The sequence below is a fragment of the Podarcis vaucheri genome (assembly GCF_965113315.1).
Source record: "Podarcis vaucheri genome assembly, chromosome: 1".
NCBI lineage: Eukaryota > Metazoa > Chordata > Lepidosauria > Squamata > Lacertidae > Podarcis > Podarcis vaucheri.
In genome coordinates this window covers 84,251,489-84,270,465 of record NC_138759.1, presented here as the reverse complement: position 1 = coordinate 84,270,465, position 18,977 = coordinate 84,251,489, and the positions used below count along the sequence as shown (strand labels likewise).

The window sequence follows — 18,977 nt, the reverse complement described above, 5'->3', positions numbered from 1 at the left end:
TTATTTGCAATTCCTCATTGCAAAACAGCGGTTGATATACAGCTGATTTTTTTGTTATTACAGTCCCCACCCCCTCACCTAGAAAAACACCACCTGTCAATTTTATCATCATCATCATCATCATCATTATTATTATTATTATTATTATTATTATTCCCCGCCACTCTGGGAGGCTGAAGCCCTTTAAGGCTTCCTTCTGTCCACTCTCTGTGAATTACCTGCCCGGAGCGGGTTTCTGGGGGGGGGGCGCTGCTGCCGGTGTCCTCCCCGTCGAGTCTCGCCTTGCCCGGCGCGTGGCGGCCGCCCTTTCCCACACTCTGCCGGCTGCGCTGCCAAGCCCCGCGGCTCGGCCTGTCAGCGTTACCGGGCTCGGTGGGCGGTAATTCCCGAAGAAAGCCGGCGGCGCTTGAAGAGCTGGCAAGCCCCCATTTGCATGTCTGTTTTCCGCAGCCCTTGGAGAGGATTAAGTTCCCTCCTTCCTGCCAGGGAACCTCCAAGCTTTGGGGGTGGGGGGGAGGAGGCAGCAAAGCGAGGCAGGAAGGAGAGCGCGGCTTGGCTCCTCGCCGCCGCCGCCCCGCCTCTCGCCGCCGGACTCGCCCACCTCCCTCCAGGCAACATCTCGCGGCACACCAGGCAACATCTCGCGGCACACTAGTGTGCCACGGAACAGTGGTTGGGAAACACTGTTCTAACCCACCACCCCATTGCTCTGTTCGCCATCTAGCCCGATGGTTGAACTTTGCACACTATTTTGCAATAGGTAAGCCTAATAATGGAATTGCCCTAATAAGGATGTGTGTTTTCCTTATGGTTCGGTGCCGCTCACTTTACTTTTACAATGCCTTTTAAAACAGGTGGCTAATCTGTGTCCCTCCAGGTTTTGCTGGACTACAACTCCCATCATTCCTATTGCCCATACTAGCTGGGACTAGTGGGGGATGTAGTCCAGCAACATCTGGAGGGACACAGGCTAGCCCCCCAGCCCCCCGTTTGAAAGCTGTCCATGTAATGCACCATATCAGAAGCACAAATCCCTTTCAAGGGGCTATTTCCCTCTCCTCCCCCTCGTGTTTTTTCTTAGTATCTGCCCTGAACAACTCTGCAACTCAAATGCTTGCTCATTCTTTTGAGACATTTGAGTTAGTCCCAATAAAGCATTGTTCAACTATTGGGCTGTTGTTGTTTTAATTAAATGGACCATTTCAAAAAGAAACTGATGTTCTTAGGCTGCAATTCTACACCTGCTTTCCTGGGATGAACTCCCGTGGAACTCAGTGCAGCTTACTTCTAGCAGACATGCAAAGGAGGACACAGTTGTTTAAGCACCGTCTCAGCAGCTCACTGAACAATGAGACACAATTTTCATGCTAACGTGAATACATTCTTATATTAATTCTCTCCTGCGATGTTGATGTATGGATCTTAACTTGTGTTTCTTTGGGGTGTTAGGAGGCACTGATATATCTCTTGGCTTAATCAAACTGAGAACACATCATCCAGCTTCTTGTTTGAAAGACGTGTTTGTTTTTTATTATTATTATTAATAATAATAATAATTCCTGAATACCTGGCACACCTGGACCGCAATAATCATATGGATATAGAAAAGCAGGGGGAAATGTCCTGGTAGCTCTATTGTGAATATCCCTGCTACGTAAGAATAGCCTTGCCTGATCAGACCAAAGGGTCCTGTTCTCCCCCCCCTCTTGTCCATCTCCAGCTAAGGTAGGGTCTTCCCTGGTTGGTTGGTTGGTTGGTTGGGTGTGTGTACCATTTTGTGGTTTGCCTCAGTGGCAAAATGTGGCCAGCTCTGGAAGGAGTGAAGTGTACTAATTCCTGGATTACACAGACCCTCTGATGTGTTGACTCTGCTGGGATAGTGTGGTTGTGAGATTAGGTAAGGGGAAAGAAACTGAACAAAAAACAAGCATTCCCCTGATTTGCATAGATCTAAAAAACGATTAAGAACTTCCTGAATCCGGTTCACTTTTTTAAAATTGCTCTTCTTGAAAGACAGCTGGCCAGCCTATAAAACAGGTCCCATTCCTCTCCACAGCACAGAGCAACTTTGGACTTCCACGCCTTCGCTCCTTCTTGCAGAAATGGGAACTTGGACTGCTCTCTGTGCCTTCCTTCTGATTGCCTTCATCCATGGTGAGTTTAGACTGATTTAGTGTTTTGAATAGGGAAAATAAGAATTCAAGGACTTTTAATAAATTGACAAGCTTTTTTACACCATGTACATCCTTAGCAAGTGTTAAGCACACAGGCAAATTAGGTTAAAACTTGAAGGTGATGTCAGTAATGATTGATTGCCCAAGAAAGTAATTAGGTGTTCATTTTCATTTGGATCCTGTGCATGCCTACCTGAAAGGAAGCTCCACAGAGTTCAGCAGTGCAATTGATTGGGGATGCATCCTGAAAACCTCTTAACTGTTGAATGCTTCTTTCTAACAATGGCAGGCCTATTACTCCACTGGTGGGCAACCTATTTGTTTTGTATTTGCTCTAATGGGCTGGTATATTTGCTCTCACCTTTCGGGAGAAACGTTTCTGAGCCAAACAGCAGCTCATAGCCAGAACAATATACCTTGTTCTTGTTTCTTGGAGGAAATCCAACAAAGGCTGCTGTGGGATGCTCTAAAGTACAGGATATCATGTCATCAGGGAGTGAGCTGGGCTAGATGGCATGTGGGATTCATTGGACTTGTGAATCAATAGCTCATAACTGACGTTTTTATACCATTTCTCTCCTGTGTGGAGCAATTCCTACAGTGCAAAGATTTTTAGCAGTTTGAGATAGCACTGGCTTAGCACAGGAGCCTTCAGTCTCTCAGCCTACCATCTATAGCATGGGAAATGATAATAGCAGACAGTGACCTATATTACAGCATTACCTCTAGTTCACACTCTACCCCCCCCCTTGTGCTCAGTTACTGTCCCATCCTGATTTGGGGAGTTTGCCCACTGTGTCTGAACTGGGGAAATTATGCTTGAAACCTCTCCAAAGCTGTGGTTTCTGATTATCCTTTGAAGGCAAATTATGATTTGTCCAAAGCAGCAAGGGAAACAACTGGAGCGTGAGAGATTTGTAGGCTTAGCACATTGAAAAGGAAGAGGGGGGAGGGGTTGCCACGGGTATGTTTACAAACCAGGGAAAGTATGAGTATTACATGCACAATGTACACGCATGCAAACACACACGGCAACCAAGCACATGCAATGTAATGACACAAATGCACGCTCACCTTCTCCCCACCAGCAGTGACACATTTCAGACAGGCAAGGGCACTCAGAGGTGGTGCAGGGATGGTCAGGTATGGGATGTGGCTTAAGGGGCAGAGATTGCCTGGAGAGTCTCTAGGACTAGAAAGACAACTGGAGGGCTGCATTTGGTCTCACTGGGGCAGAAGATAGCAGTGCCATTTGGTTTATGGCCACCATGTTCATTGGTACCCGTGCCTCTTTGTAAATGAAGAGAATAAGATTCTAGGAGTGTGCAAGAGTTTGAAAAGCAGGGGGCCAAATCATTCGACTTAACTTCTTAATTCCATCTTGGTTCCTTCTCTTTGCCTCAGGTACCTGTTCCCAAACATGCCTTTGTGCCCGTGGCTTTTGTGAGAGGGGCTGGGTGCAGTATCAGAATGCCTGCTATAAAGCTGTGACACAACCAATGACCTGGACCGATGCAGAGGCAAGTGATTGATGTGATGTCAAAGGGGACAGAAACAGACCGGTCACACGTCCTTGACTAGACCAGATTTGTAGGAGAAGTGGAGGCTGCTCTGTGGAAAAACATATTACAGAGGTCTTTGCTGTCCTTTTGGGGAAAATAAATAGTGATTACCTAGAAATACAATCGATTTGTCCACCAACCTTTTTATTTTTGGACATACTGTGGAAAACACAAAACTGAGGTCAGATTAAATGCCAACACTTATTTCCTGCCAGGCAGACACACAACTCTCTCTTTCCCCCTTGGCATATCATCTAGTGGCAATTACTTGTGTCATAATGATGCAATGCTCTGCCCCCCAGCTCTCCCCCCCCCCGAAGAGGACAGCCACTGATGTTTATCAGGGAGCAGGGAAATATGTCACCACGTAGCCAAGCACTGCCACATATTAACAGAAATTAAGCAGGAGCAAAGCAGGTACCATTCTCAGCCATGGATGTGCTCTGATGCCTTCACCCAACACTTCTCAATGAGATTTTCCCCACTGCTTTCCAAACCACAAAAAGTCTGTTTCTTCTTTCAAAGTTAATATGTTTGCATTAGTGCATTTTAGTCCACTTTAATTGTGCACACCTCAATACAATACAAATCTTTATTACGGTCATAGACCAGCATAAAAGGGTGGGATACAATCATTTAAAATCTGAAAAGTGTTTTGGAAAGCTAAAAGGTATTAAAACAGAAGGTGAATATAAAAGTCTGTAAGAATTTAAAAGAAGCTAAAAGAAGCTAAAAGAAGGGATAGGAGCACTGGGCAGGTGTGGAAGAGCATAAAAGGTTGATACATAAAAGACTTTAAGTATTAATTTACGGAGCATTCTGATATGTTCATTAAAACTGGTTTGTGGCATGGGTCATCCCCCGATGAATTCTGAGTGCTGCTGTGCAGAATCTAGCAACATTGTATGTTGTCACAGGATTGGTATCTGAGAGCAGCAGGGAGTTAGAGAATTGCCCTGTGAGCCCTGGGTACTTATGAAGTACTGGGGAAAGGCTACAGTAGGGAAATCAGGCTATATACCTCAATTGATGGCATGCGCTTGAATCCCTCCAGCAGAAAGGTGACAGTCTCCAGAGGCAGTCCTGAACACACAAAGAGCACCTCAATGCACATATACAAAGTGCAGGATTCCCCAAACACAAACACACGCAGTCACAGCACCCCTGCCTTTAAACCAACCACCCAACTACCCACCTGCTTCTGCTCCGCTGCCAGTTATTTTGCTCTGCACTTGCTAAACAACCGAGTGCTGAATGATTTGCCCTTCACAAAAGCATCTGATTAAAAGGTGATAGTTGAAACCATGTGAATACATGACGGATCTGCACCAAAGCAGTGAAGGGCAAGCTTTTCTAACATCCTTAATTTTGGGGGCAAAATTAAAAACAGCAAAATGATAAATGGGAAGCATATTTTGATGAGAGCAAGAACAGTTGCAACCAGAGGCGCTCTATACTTCATTACAAAGCAGTTATACAAATGAAACACAGATGTTCTACTTCATCAGATTGATCTGAAGTTTTTGTTGCTTCACCAGGTAACTTAGAGATCAGCGTGTAGAGATTTTAATATATTAAGTGGCTTATGAATGCCTATAAATAAATAACAAATAACTTCTCTCTATGTCAAGTTTCAAACTAGAAAGTTTTCAAACTATAAATAATGGAATTTTTTGAGCTTTCTAATGGTACTGTGCTGAGATACGCAGTTCCTATGGTTGTGGGGAAATGTCTGAAAGTATTTAGACACCAACTGCATTGATTTTCAAACTCTGCTTAAGAGGGAGGCATTGCACAGATATTTGGTTCTTGTGAAGCAGACCTTTTTTGTAATTAAGCAGGAAGTGAATTATTTCCCTCTGCATTTTCCCCCAGATGGCTTGCCAGAGGCATGACAGGGACTCTCACCTAGCCTCCATCCACAGCTCAGAAGAGAATGACTTCATTTTTCACCTGATGGGCAAGCCACTGGATCACACCAAAGGAAAGGCCTACTGGATTGGTGCTCATGACACTTTCAAGGTACACTATGCTGACTTAGCCATTCAGAATAGCCAAAAGTTCAGGTTAATTATATATATATTTATATATGCTGTTTGTGATCCACACTGGGAGGGCTTTGCCCTGAAAGGTGGCATATATCCCCCCCCATTTTTCCATGGCTTTTTATAGACCTAGTACAATATGCAATGTGTGTTTTTCCCCTCTTTTTTTTTACTTAGCAAGCCTTTCTTTCTGTGAATGTTTTAGCTCAAGATTCTGTTGATCTTTCCTTAGGAAGGAGACTTTGTCTGGACAGATGGTTCCAAATTTGATTACCGGACGTTTCCTCCTTCACAGCCTGATGGACTGGCAGGCGAACACTACTTGGGATCCTGGGTTTTGCAAAATGGTGAAAAACAAACTCCCCTCCCCTGCAAAGCGCTTTTTTGGGAGGGATCAGGGATTTGCTTAGGCATGTGTGTGTCTGTGTGTGCTCATACACTGGTAACAAGGATAATAAAATAGGAAGCAGACCCTGGGGGGGTAAAAGAATCCACAGAAGCTGAGTGGACAAAACATGAGAGGAGAATATTTTGTTAATGACATTGTGAAGATGCCCTATAAAAAGTGAGTGAACTGTTCTACAATAAATGTCCAGTATGGAAGCAGCCACGATTTCTCAGTAGTATCCTGTGGCTCCTCTGCTAGAAAACATGTGCTTCTTTTTTTTTGGGGGGGGCTCCTGTAAGAGAGTCTCATATATTAACTGTTTCATGGCAGGCTAGCATGATGCAGCAGTATGGATAATTAGTTGGAACCTAATCAAGTAACTCAGACCTTGGATCCATGCTTTGGAGTTGTTCATGGCACTGACAACATTTGTGACTTGACCATTCCTCCTTCTCTCTGTCTCTCTCAGGACTTGTGACCTGGAATGACTATGCTGTTTCCTGGAAATTCCTATCTGTTTGCAAATACTCCTTGGGAAGTAGGTGAGAACTGGGTTCAATCTCTTTGGAAGTTTGATCTACTCTTACTAGTCCAATGAACTTCTTGGGATGAGCACAGGGGAGCAAAACAGCTTCTAGCTAAAGTTCCTGCAGCACTGTTTCTCCAGTTAGGACAAGGGTCCCCAAACTGTGCTTCATTCAGGTGGTCCATGACATGTAACCCACCCTAGAACCTTATGGTGAAGTCCATTAAATTAATCGTAACCAGCACGAACAATAACTTTGGGGATTGTTTCTGTGTAAATATGTACAGGCTCTGGTTGCATACCAGGCTAAAGTCTGGTTGTCATGCTCTCATGTTTTGACCATCATATGTTCTTCTTCCTTAAGCCATGGGTGCTGTGCATCGGAAGGATTCGGAAGGGGAGACTGATGTGAAATTGCTGGTGTGAAAAAAGGCAGAAGGCGGAATCCTGGGATGTTTCTTCTTCCTGTTGCAACCTTAACTTGCTTCTTTGTTTCTTTGTCGAGCGTTGCAGCGTTATGCAAGGTCATTTTGAGATCAGAGCCCTGGCCAGTGGCTTCCATACAACAGGGAGAAATTGAGTTGTTGTAATTGGAGAACCTCTAAAGAAGAAGAAAAGGTTGCGGTCCAAATGAGCTTTTCCATTTGAGCCATGATCAGGGACCTGTCAGTGCCCTCATTTTGCTGGACTCAAAACTCCTATCATCCTTGATGCCTGCTGACTGAGTCAGATGGGAGCTAAGAGTCCAGTAGAATTTGGGTGGCTACAGGTTGCCCATTGCTGTAGTAGTAGGAGCCTCAGTGTTAGCGCAGCACAACAGGCATACCCAGTGGGTGATTTGGGTCAGTAGAAGTGTTGCACCCTGTCGACCCTGTCACATACTGTTTGGTTTCTGCCAGTCCAAGAACATTTGGAAAGAACCAAATCCCCCACCTCGGAAAAAGAACCATTTCTTTCCTTTCTCTGTTTACTTTCCGTCTTTTCCTCTTGCCATTTTGAAATGTTCATCTTTCATCTATGCGTTCCCATCCAAAACCAACACTGTATAATACCTATTCATTAAAGACCAACTCTTTTAGCACTGCTTTCTCTGAAAAGTTGTTTTCTGTAAATATGTACAGGGGGGGAAATGACAAAAGTGGAGCTGAGTTGAGCAACTTTGGGGGGAAGCATGACCGTAGCCAGGGAGGTGCAGGGGGAAGCAGCCCCCCCTAAATCAAGTAAATAAATAAAAATACTTAACTGACCAACTGCATCACAGATAACTTGGTTCTGCCCCCCCAATATAAAGCCTGCCCCCCCCCGCAATAAATCCTGGCTACACCCATAGGGGGAAGAGCTCTCATCGGAAAAGCTTAAAAGCTGAAATTAGTGGATGTTGTAGCCTTTTTAAGGATGAAACTTGGCACAAGAGGGTAGATCCACTTGCACACAAGATTTGGGTTTGCCTACAGAGTATATCCATAATATCCATAATGTATCATATTACAGCTTTAGTCCTCTGCTATTTGTAGAGCCAATCTGCTTTTTGATTTCTTCACCTTGTATCCAAGCTGATGTTCTTCACCACACAAGGAACTGAATGATTTTCTCAAAAAGGAGCATCCGGTGACTGATTTGGTCGGGGTGGGGAGTTGGCGAGCAATTTGAAGAGCAGCAGCAGCTCCCATTGGCTTCCATAAGATCCAACATTCTCTCAGGGGACTTTAGGGAGTCGGTGCTATTTCAGGAAGAGGAGTCCACGAGTGTTCCTCAGATACGTGCGAAGGATCCTGCACGAAGGATCTACAAGATGTGTAATTTTAAGTCGTTATCCACTGCCAATGAGAATCCAGCCATGCAACGTTTATGAGAAATTTATTTTGTGGGTGTGGGTGAGCGAAACATGACGGTCTCTGTAAGCATTTTCCTGCAACGAATAATTAATATATTTTGTAAGCGCAGCGTAGTAGCACGGGGAGAAAGAAACCATTTCAGCTGCCCAGAGGAACACTCTCCGGCTTTTCGCCGGAGTAGCTCAAACTCTTGCTATTTTATTTTTTCCCTCGCTAAATAATCCCACCCAGACTGCAGGCGCGGCTATTGAGCCTATGAAATCTTCCTTACCAGACTGGGCGCCTAGTGTTCTGGATAGCCGAGGGGTTCGGGCGCGGGGCTGCGGAGCCGAAAGGCGCCTCTGTCGCCGAGTTCGAGGTTCGCTGATGGGAGGATGCGGGCCCGCGAACGCCTGGCTTGACAACAAACCTGTGCAACCGCCGCACAGCCCAAACCACGGGAGAGATGAACCGCTGCTGCAGTTTCGTCACACTGTACCTTTCATAGGATCGAAGGGGGAGGGAAAGAACAAAGTGAGCTGGGAACCTCCCCCCCCAAAAAAAACCCCCCACAACATTAGATCACGCGTAAAAGTGTCCGACAGGCGACTTCCTGTGCAAAGCGAGTGAATTGGCAAAAGCAGGAAGAGCTCCGGATTTAGTTTTCCTTCAGGGCAACTCGCTCTATTTCAGCAGGAGACACAGCACAACGCGATGGGAAGTTCTCCAAGGGGTATTGGGATAGATCCGTGCGGGATTTGTTTTACGTCCTCAAAAGTGACTCTGGTGGGACTCGAACCCACAACCTTTGAATCGCTGCGCCACGCTAGAAGTCCAATGCGCTATCCATTGCGCCACAGAGCCGCGGGTCACGCTCTTCCCTCTGTCTCTTAAAAGGAGACTTACAGGTCACTTTAAGGAAATCCAGAACGTTTACATGGGGAGGCAGAAAGCACTTGCTTTGCGTTTGGAATTGCAGCCAAAGCTGGAGTGGCGAGTACTAGAACAAAAAAGAACCGACATGACTATTGGGGTTTTTAAAATGGACTAATAAGAGAAACAAAATCTGTGCACCAGAAGTGGGGTCCGAGCCCACGCAGGCTTACGTGTCGACTGGATCTCAAGCCCTACACCTTAGCCATGGTTTGCAGAGCGGCCCAGTGGCTAACTTTTATGACTCCTCAAAATAAGGTGAATACATTCAGCGTTCGAAATACGGGTTACTATGAAAGCGTCTTTATTTAACAAAGTTCACCAGCTATTAGCCAATGCTGAAATTCTGATGCCCATCTGCCTTAGTGAACCAGAAGTAGCAGCTGCTGCGCTTTCTGCCCTAATCTAGGAGTCAGGCAGACAGACAGGGGACTATTTCCTGCACCTGTAGATTTATTTATTTTTTGGGTGGATGGATCCATTTCTCCCTATAATACGCAGCTAGCTGAATGTTTCACTTTGAGCTCCCCCCCCCATGAAAACTTGGAAAGAGCTTTCCGGTGCCCCCTCGCGGGAAGCGGAGGAAACTTTCTCCGCCTCTTGCCGCGAGGAGACCTCCTTGAGTTTTCTCGCCGCTTTTGCTCTCTCCAGACCGCGGGATCAGATGCGGGGAGAGTTTCTGTCTTCCCGTCCGACCCGAGGCAGCAACAAATGCAAGTGAAAGGGGAAAAAAGCCTTTCCTCCTAGGAAAAAAATCCTTGTGCATGTATCCCCGGTAGCCGCTTTCCTGTGCTCGAGCCCGCCAGGGGGAGGCGATCATTCCCAGGTTCAGTCCCGGAAATCTCTGGGTAAAAGGATCAGAAAGAAAGCAGGGCGGAAGCCCTCTGGCCGTGACAAAGTAAAAAAAGCATCCCTGCCTGGACTCCATCGCAGGCCTTAGAACAAGAGAAAAGGAAGCCCAGGGGTCCCTGACTCTGAGATTCACCAGGGCTAAGAGACCTGCCTTCCAGCTTCAGTCCGCGACCCATCGGGGCAGCCACGTGGGCTCACACACCGCGAGAAGCCGCTCCAGCAACACGCGGCAAGGAGGCTTTTTACGCCACCTCTCCCAAGTTTCAACTGAGAACGGGCTGCCTAGGAAGGGCTTCCTCGCCCTCTTTGCCAGGACACCGCAGACCCCACGGGTCTCTAACCGCGGCCAAGTGGTCTTAGAGGCGCTTCTAGAGCCGCGGAACTGGTCCCGCTACTGCGGCTGCAACGCACCACTTCCGGTGGGCGGACGACGACTGCGCGGAGGACTAGAAAGAAACACCTATAGGGATCCAGCCAGTCAGTTGCCCTCCGGCCTGGCGTTCTATTTGTAGGGTTTTTCCTCAACCTGTGGGTCCCCAGATGTTGTTGAACTACAACTCCCATCACCCCTAGCTAGCAAGACCAGAGCTCAGGGATGAGTAGTGCTCCCCTCCCCTTTAAAAATGTTTAGGGGTCCTCTCATTTTGACTCAAGAAAATCGCCATTTCAGGAGTTCTAATCGGGAAAAATAAATACAGTAAATGGACAAAAGTACAAAGATTCACAAAATGTTTAGGGGAATGCGCCCCCCCAGAAAAAAGCACTGAATAGAAGATAATAAATACAATCAATATGGGGAACATTCGAACACGTGGGTTGCTCTTCTGCAACTCTTTTAAGTGCAAAAGCAGAAGCAGCAGACCCTGAGCCCAGACGGCGTCCCCGAGTGTTGCCTTCAGTCCTTTGCTCACTCCATCGCTGCTAATATATCGTAAAATGCCAGCTTCGTCCAAAAAAGGGATGCCCCCCCCCGGCCAGCGCTAGGTTCTCCGGCGCGTGATTGATACTGCGACCCTTCCATCATTGAAACCCTTTTGCCCCTTTTAACTCTTCGTAAGAACCCCCATTGCCAGCCCCGGAGCATTTCCAGCCTCACTGCCGCGAAGCAGCGGACTTTTAGTGCAAAGCCCGCAGGGGGGTTGGAGAGCTAGGGAGTTTAAGGAGATTCACGTTAATCGGACATTAGCTTAAACCACAACATAATGCACAAAATGTCTGGAATCAGCTCACTCGGAAGATATATAATAGCACAACTTAATGCAAATTCCCCATTGGATATTGGGATCTTTGGCGAATTTGTTTTCATCCTCAAAAGAAACCTGTGACTCTGGTGGGACTCGAACCCACAACCTTTGAATCACTTCACTACGCTAGAAGTCCAATGCGCTATCCATTGCGCCACAGAGCCGCGCGTTAGGTTTTCTCCTCTGCCTTAAAGGACACTTTTATGTTACCTTAACAGTGATCGCCATATGCCGGAAGTTTTCTTGGGGAGATGTAAAGCAGTTGCTTTAGGTTGGAAATTGCAGCTCCATCTGGGGCGGAGAGCAAGAAGAAAAAGAGTTAAAATGACTGGGGCGGGGGAGTTTAAAGCGGACTAGCAAACAAAAGCTCCTTCTCTTACCAGAAGTGGGGTTCGAACCCACGCAGACATATGTCTATTGGATCTTAAGTCCAACGCCTTAACCACTCGGCCATTCTGGTAATTATGGTCAAAGTTAAAAACACCATGAAATAAGCTGAATAACTTTAGCCTTTTGACGCGCGATACATCCGCCCCCCCCCCCCCCGCTGGACGAAGAGCGTCTCCATTCAAGAAGCTGCATCGAGTAGTAGCAGAAGTTCAAAACCCATCTCCTTGCTACCCTGTCTGCCAGGATTAGTGCGTACGACAGAGCACTACTGGAAGGGCACGTTTCACACGAACAAATGTAAGAGAATTCATTTAGCACTGACAACTATAGTTGGCTAACCAATAATAAATCTTACACTTTCACCAGACATGAGAAGGGTCTGTTTGGTGGGCGGGGGGGACTCAGATATGTTCTGCGGAAGCACGCCATTATGCTTGTTTGCTTTCATACTGGAACAATAGTAACAAAGTTTGATTTTCCCCCACCCCTTTTTCCCTTTACGTGTAGGTAGATGCATGCTCTCCGTCCCCCCTCGAAACATTCGTGCCATTCTCAAACGAGGCCGCAAGGTGGCAGCACAACGAGCTGCGTCAAAGGCAGCAGCGCGCTGCGGGCGATTCTTCCTGAACAGAACTTTTATCAGAAGCGAAGACAAAAAACATTGGGAAGAGAGCTGGTAGGTTTTCTTTCGCCCTCCACCGGAATTAGACTGAAATTCTAGACACACCTGCCTAGGAGTAACTACCGCTGAACTCAGTGGGGCTTACTTCTCAATAGACTTACATAGGATTGCAGTGGTTTTCTTCCAGAATCTTTTAAAACATACTGATTGCATTGTGCTTAATCTATTTTCAGTTATGTGCTTATATTTATCATGCTCGACTCCTTCCTTTCTTCCAAAGAGAAGAAGCAGAAGTCCTCGTTGCCTACCATGCAGTCCTGGTTAATTCAGAAGCAAGCCCCATTGAGTGCAGGGTAAATGTGCACACATAGGATTGCAACCTTGGTTAGCTGCTGTTGTTTGCAAGCAGGCATTATTCTATGGGGAGATTGCTAAGGTGCAGTGAAGGCACACCAGGAGAAATCATAAAGGATTTCAGTCTCATGCACAGGGTTCTTCAGCTTCCTGTGCCTGACTCTGACACTCCCACCTGTATTATCACATATCAGGGCCTGAGGTGGAAAACTCAAAAGGCACCTAAGTTTCATTTGACATAAAAGGAACCACGGTGGTCTAGTGGACTGCTGGGCAACCTTGCACCAGCCACTGCCTGCCAGCCTAACCTGCCATACATGGTGGGAGGGTCCAGAGATAATCCATAAAAAGCAGGTCTTGTAGGCACTAGTCCACAAGTCTTAAACCGCCCCCATCATTAATGTTCTGTGCTCATTGCAAATGCTATTTGAGATTTCCCAAATGGCTCCTAGTCCAGGGTTGGTGTGCCTGTTTTTCTTGCAACAGAAAAGTTAGCAAGTTGGATGTAAGAGGGTGGATGAAAGGAGGTACACACCACACTTTCACCATGTGCGTCAGTTTTCAATTTCCAGTGAAAACAACTTGCTTTGAAAAGTGCAAAAGCTACAGTTCCTGTGAACAGATTCAGAGCTGGGGGCCTGGATAGCTATCAGACCTCCTCCTCCAATACAGATCAAGTTGATCTTTAAGATCTTTTGGGGTGAGGGGAGACCCTCCTGTTTGCTATGTGACCAGAGCAGTATTTAGTCATTTGGTGAGAGTGCAGAAGCAGGCCTCCTTGATGATAGACCCCACCTTCTGCAAAGCCCTCTCAATCATTAGTAAACCAGACACAGGAAAGATCTTTGAAGAACCTTTTAAAAAATTGTTACCCAAATTTAATATTTTCTGTTTTGTACACTGCTTACCTGATAGCTTTGCTATTTATACCATTTTTAGAAAATTACTTTGCACTCATTTTTATGTATACCACTTTTTACTTTAAGCAGTAAAGGTAAAGGTATCCCTGACCATTAAGTCCAGTCATGACCGACTCTGGGGTTGCAGCGTTCATCTCGCTTTACTGGCCAAGGGAGCCGGCGTACAGCTTCCGGGTCATGTGGCCAGCATGACTAACCCGCTTCTGGCGAACCAGAGCAGCGGAAACGCCATTTACCTTCCCATCGGAGCAGTACCTATTTATCTACTTGCACTTTGACGTGTTTTCAAACTGCTAGGTTGGCAGGAGCAGGGACCGAGCAACAGGAGCTCACCCCATCGCGGGGATTCAAACCGCCGACCTTCTGATCAGCAAGTCCTAGGCTCTGTGGTTTAACCTACAGCGCCACCCACGTCCCTATTAAGCAGTATAAAATGTTAATAAACATATAGGTGGTACTGGCAAAGCACTGCTATTCTCTATCCTTCCAAAGAGGGTAAATTTCTTCAGGTAGCAGCAGGACAGAAATAGGGTAGCCAATTTGCAACCTAGAAAACCTCCCATTATTAATCAGCCATCCAGTGGAAAAGGAGAAAGCAGTCTCAGCTTTCCATTTTCCAAGCCAGCCACTCTTTGCACTTGGCTGGAGCAAACAGGTCTCTGTTTTTGGCCCCAAAGGTGGAAGAGGCCATAGATATGGGGCCAAAGAAATAAACTGGACTCTGTCAAATATTATACACAAGGAACCCTGATCAGCTCCCCAGACAAGATGTTAGGCACTGGAAGTATAAAGAGTAGGGGTGGGGAAATTCTTTTCAGTTTGGGGGCCACATTCTCTTCTGGGTAAACTTATAGAGGCCACACTAACATAGCCTTCTCCATCCTTCATCAAGGCAAGTAAGAGGCATCATCCAAGTTTGAGGACTGATTCCAGCCGGGCAAAAAACACTCAAGAAAGTTGTGAAGGCAAGGGAGTAGTGTGGACTGGGGAAGAGTGCTGGGGAGGGTGACTTTGAGAGTCCTGAGGCCAGTGACAAAGGTCTGACGTCCCACATCCCTGAGCTAGAAAGATACTCCATTTGTCATCCCTGTCATGCCATGGAATCAGTCACAACTGAAACAAGTGCTGCAAGCTTGCTTTCTAGGTATACTCAGTTTAAAAGCCTACTTTACCCTTATCCAGTCTAGAGTCCTAGCGTAGGGAAACATAAATGGTGATCATCCCCAGTATTTTCTCCACGGTCACTGATACTGACACACAGCACTGGGAGTGAAGGAATCCCAAGTCAAGTGAGATTGTTAGCAGGGTTCAACATTTAGCAGAAAGCAGGCGCTGTCTAGCTTCAGTAAGTAAACAAGGATTTTCTTGCCCCTGCAAGAAACAGGACACACGCCTGGTGAACCTTAGAGATTTCAGAAGAGCCTCGTCAGAACCAAGTCCAAATGAAAAGGCAGACCAACGTTTCAGGCCCTACTAAGGTGCCAGGACAGGAGGAGACAAAGGTTCAGAGGTATGTGTGTTCCCTTCTTAATCTTTGCCCCTTAGACCAGAATAAACTGACAAAACAAGGAAGAAGCTGAAAAGGACAAAGAAGTCAGTTCAGGCCTGATAGTTGAAGTGATACACACAAAAAGCACTCTTGGATATTTCGGGTTTTATTATTTAATTTAGTTTTCTTGGAAAAAAGACAATAAGGCAAAAAAAATAATCCAAAAATAGAATTGCAGGAATATTCTCTCTCTTAACACCTGTCAATATCCTATGCAAGGATGTGTCAGCCTCTACAAGCTGCAGAAAACAGGCTTCAGACAGGGACTGAGCAGCAAAGAGCGCAGAGACCCCACCCAAAACCCCTTTCCTTCCCACTGAGCAGCACTGTCCTTTGCTGCTGGGGATGGCAGGGTTCACGGCCTCATTTCTACCTGCCAGCAAGGTGATTCCATCCCACCCACAAGCATCCCAGGGCAGAAACGCCGCCACCTCTTACCCCTTCAGTGGCTAAAGTTTGGAAGTTGAAAGAAAAACACAGAAAAGAAAAAGAAAAAACGAGGATAGGAAACACAGAAGGAAGGCACCTCATTGTGTGATCCTTAGCCAAGGGCAGGGGCTGCCTTATAGTCCACACATACACATACACACGCACGCGCACCCCCCCCCCCGAGCGTTGGCTTGGCTAGGGCAGCCTCTGTGCCCTTGTCCACTTCAACACAGCGGCAGCACCTCTGTCAACCTTAGGATCCAGCTTTGGCAGCTGAGAGCAGAGCTGTCCCAAGGCCAGTTTGGGGAGTTCTTGCAGCCTCCTTATTTCACAGCGGAATCCATGGACACCTGGCTTGTGCCTGCACAGTGAGGAGCCTGATGCCAGTGAGCTCCAGCTCTGCATCAGATAGTGTTTTTTAAAATTTTATTTTAAAGAAGGCAAGGCAAGCAAACCATTGTTGACTGTCACGCTTTCTGCAGAGCGTCTCCCGGGATCCGGTGGCAGTGGAGGGGGACAGCTGGGGGCAAGTGTTACAAAATGGGGTCTGCAGGATAGGAGGTACAGGAGGGGAAAAACCAGAACAAAAATTATATCTCTTTTTTTCCTCACTCTCTCTCTCTACATATATATAATATACATATAAACAGGTGCGCATTAAGCCAGAGGTTGCTTGAGGCAGAGGGGAGGCTGTGTCCTGCATCGCCGCTTTCCACCCAAGTGTATGTGGGGAAAATCTGAAGCCTGCTATGGGGAAGGGAGAACAAGTAAGTTTTATTTCCTACCATCGTATGAACAGCTGGTGATGTCACAAAGGTGGGTTCCGCTGAAACCAGAGCTACCTGCACCCACCCACTGCCACCACCCTGTGCCCGCTTCTCTAGGGCACCATTAGTTGCTTTGCCACCTGTGTGAACAAAGAGACAGTGGCTCCTGGAGAGAACTGGCATCCACCTATCACCCTCCTCCTGCCCACCCGATGTTTCAGAAACTTCTCCTGTAGGTAGAGTGCCACACAGGGCTTGGGAAGGAGGAAAAAGAGAGCAACCCTTATGGTCAAAAGATCCCTGTATCTTCCCCAGCTATTCTCTTGGTGCATACATTCAAGGTCTTGACTACGGGCCCCTATCTGGAAGTAGAAAGGGAGGGCAATCCATGTAAGCATGGTGTGGCTCCCCCTCTTCCTCCCCAAAGGTGGGGGGCTGCGAGCAGAACAATACTCTCTTTTGGGTGGGGAAATGGAGGGCACAGTCCTCTATTTCTACTTGTCCCCAGCCATCCAGGAATCCAGACACCAACTTCAGCTTCAATCAGCTAAGGCAACCCAGCCAATCACCACTGCTGGATTCTGCTTTGGGTGATTGATTCAAAACAAGTGATTGGTTAAGACAGACAGATTCGGTGAGGAAAGCACTAGGCAGGAAGTCACATGATCAGCCGCTCCCCCTCCATCCTTCTTCCACTACCCTCTTCTTTCCCCTCCATCCTCGTTAATAGTCCTGCTGCTTCCAGCTCAGAAGATGTCAGGGCACATGCTCCAGTCCTGTTTGTCTTTGCTCTCCCAGTAGCCTCCCCTGTACACATGGGATACCTCCTTGGTGTCAGGATCCTTCTTCCGCTCAAACCACAATGCTTTGTAGGGATCATAAGGAGTTCCTGCAGGGGAGGAAGGAAGGGGCAGCAGGAGAGGGAGGGAAGGAGGGAGAGAGGGAGAATTCTCAAATTAACAACAACAAATGGCATTTGGCTGGCATTTTTGCTGGGAAGTCAGTGCTATGCTTTTCCCTTAGCGAGGGGCCATAGTTCAGTGATGGAGCAACTCTTGATATGTCCTCTGCCCTTGGAGGTTTGGAAGGCAAGGTGTGGCAGCCCAGGAGAGGGCCTTCTCTGTGGCAACCCCTAAACTGTGGAATTCCCTCTCTACAGAGCTGCACCTGTTCTTTTGATTGCAATCTGTTTTAACTGATTTTAACATTGTGCTTTTTACCCGGCTGTACACCCCCCTCCCGGGACCTTATGCAGAAGAGCTGGCAAGAATCCCAATAAAAAATCCCAATCATAAATAACGGCTTTGCAATGCAAGGCCCCAGACTCAATACCAGGCACCTCCAGCTAAAAAGGATCATAGGAAGCAGTGGACTACTGCAACGCGCTCTACGTGGGGCTACCTTTGAAGGTGGCCCGGAAGTTGCAATTAATCCAGAATGCGGCAGCTAGACTGGTGACTGGGAGTGGCTGCCGGGACCACATAACACCGGTTCTGAGAGATCTGCATTGGCTCCCAGTACGTTTCCGAGCACGATTCAAAGTGTTGGTGCTGACCTTTAAAGCCCTAAATGGCCTCGGTCCTGTATACCTGAAGGAGCGTCTCCACCCCCATCATTCAGCCCAGATGCTGAGATCCAGCGCCGAGGGCCTTCTGGCGGTTCCCTCATTGCGAGAAGTGAGACTACAGGGAACCAAACAGAGGACCTTCTCGGTAGTGGTGCCTGCCCTATGGAACGCCCTCCCATCAGATATCAAAGACATTCACAAGACAGCTTAAGGCAGCCCTGTTCAGGGAAGTTTTAATATGTAACGCTGTACTGTTTTTAACACTTGATTGGGAGCCGCCCAGAGTGGCTGGGGAAACTCAGCCAGATGGGCGGGGTATGTATGTATGTATGTATGTATAAATAAATAAATTATTATTATTATTATTATTATTATTATTCGCTCTGCCCAATAAGCTGGAGAGGCATTGACAGCCAAGAACAAACAAGACTCGGCTAGGAGGACCAAGCACCTCACTGTACTTAGGCTGCTTCATATGTTCCTGTTGCCTTTCTAAAAAATCAGTGCGGGGGCAAGATGGGCAAGCGCTTACCGTCCTCTGTCGCCTTCACGGCCTCAGCTTCACGTTTTTTGCGGGAGATGCGCTGCTTCTCCTCCAGGCGCTGCTTCTCTGCGTTGGCTTCATCCCAGCGCCCGTTCTCCATGAGTCGCTGGTCAGGCCGAAGCCTGCTGTCTGTGGGAGCAGTGCCACTTTCTGGGGCATTGAGCGTCAAAGCCAGCTCAGAGAAATAGTACATGTTCTCAGCGTTCTTCCTGCACCAAGGAAGGGGGGGGGGAGAGAGAGAACAAATTCAGATGGCAGAAAGGCTCTGAGTTGCACTGCAGTCTAAGTTCTGGGGTA

The 18,977-nt window shown here is 47.1% G+C and overlaps 2 protein-coding genes and 2 long non-coding RNA genes across 4 annotated transcripts in view; 2 read left to right on the top strand and 2 right to left on the bottom strand.

Annotated features, from left to right (window-relative positions):
- The first annotated feature begins 1,997 nt into the window (after positions 1-1,997).
- Positions 1,998-7,779, top strand: LOC309526779 (snaclec 3-like). The gene is made up of 6 exons (XM_082213016.1): positions 1,998-2,154; positions 3,579-3,694; positions 5,612-5,758; positions 6,014-6,128; positions 6,639-6,711; positions 7,060-7,779. The coding sequence occupies exons 1-6, from the start codon at positions 2,103-2,105 to the stop codon at positions 7,100-7,102; spliced, it is 546 nt and encodes a 181-aa protein (XP_082069142.1). The 5' UTR covers positions 1,998-2,102; the 3' UTR covers positions 7,103-7,779.
- Positions 7,780-8,535: 756 nt separating this feature from the next.
- LOC309526818 lies at positions 8,536-12,075 on the bottom strand. Its single transcript, XR_014216956.1, has 2 exons — positions 11,749-12,075; positions 8,536-9,509 (listed from the first exon to the last, which is right to left on the bottom strand). It is a non-coding gene; the product is annotated as an uncharacterized lncRNA (long non-coding RNA).
- Positions 12,076-12,210: 135 nt separating this feature from the next.
- LOC309526794 overlaps positions 12,211-18,977 on the top strand; it is a 7,842-nt gene continuing 1,075 nt past the window's right edge. Inside the window, exons 1-2 of the long non-coding RNA XR_014216920.1 lie at positions 12,211-12,225; positions 14,728-16,801. This is a non-coding gene — a long non-coding RNA (uncharacterized lncRNA). The remainder of the gene's footprint in view (positions 12,226-14,727; positions 16,802-18,977) is intronic.
- OSBP (oxysterol binding protein) overlaps positions 15,464-18,977 on the bottom strand; it is a 26,696-nt gene continuing 23,182 nt past the window's right edge. The window contains exons 13-14 of the mRNA XM_082211409.1: positions 18,669-18,889; positions 15,464-17,458 (exon numbers count right to left, since the gene is read on the bottom strand). Coding sequence (XP_082067535.1) covers positions 17,316-17,458; positions 18,669-18,889 — 364 coding nt within the window. The 3' untranslated portion in view covers positions 15,464-17,315. The remainder of the gene's footprint in view (positions 17,459-18,668; positions 18,890-18,977) is intronic.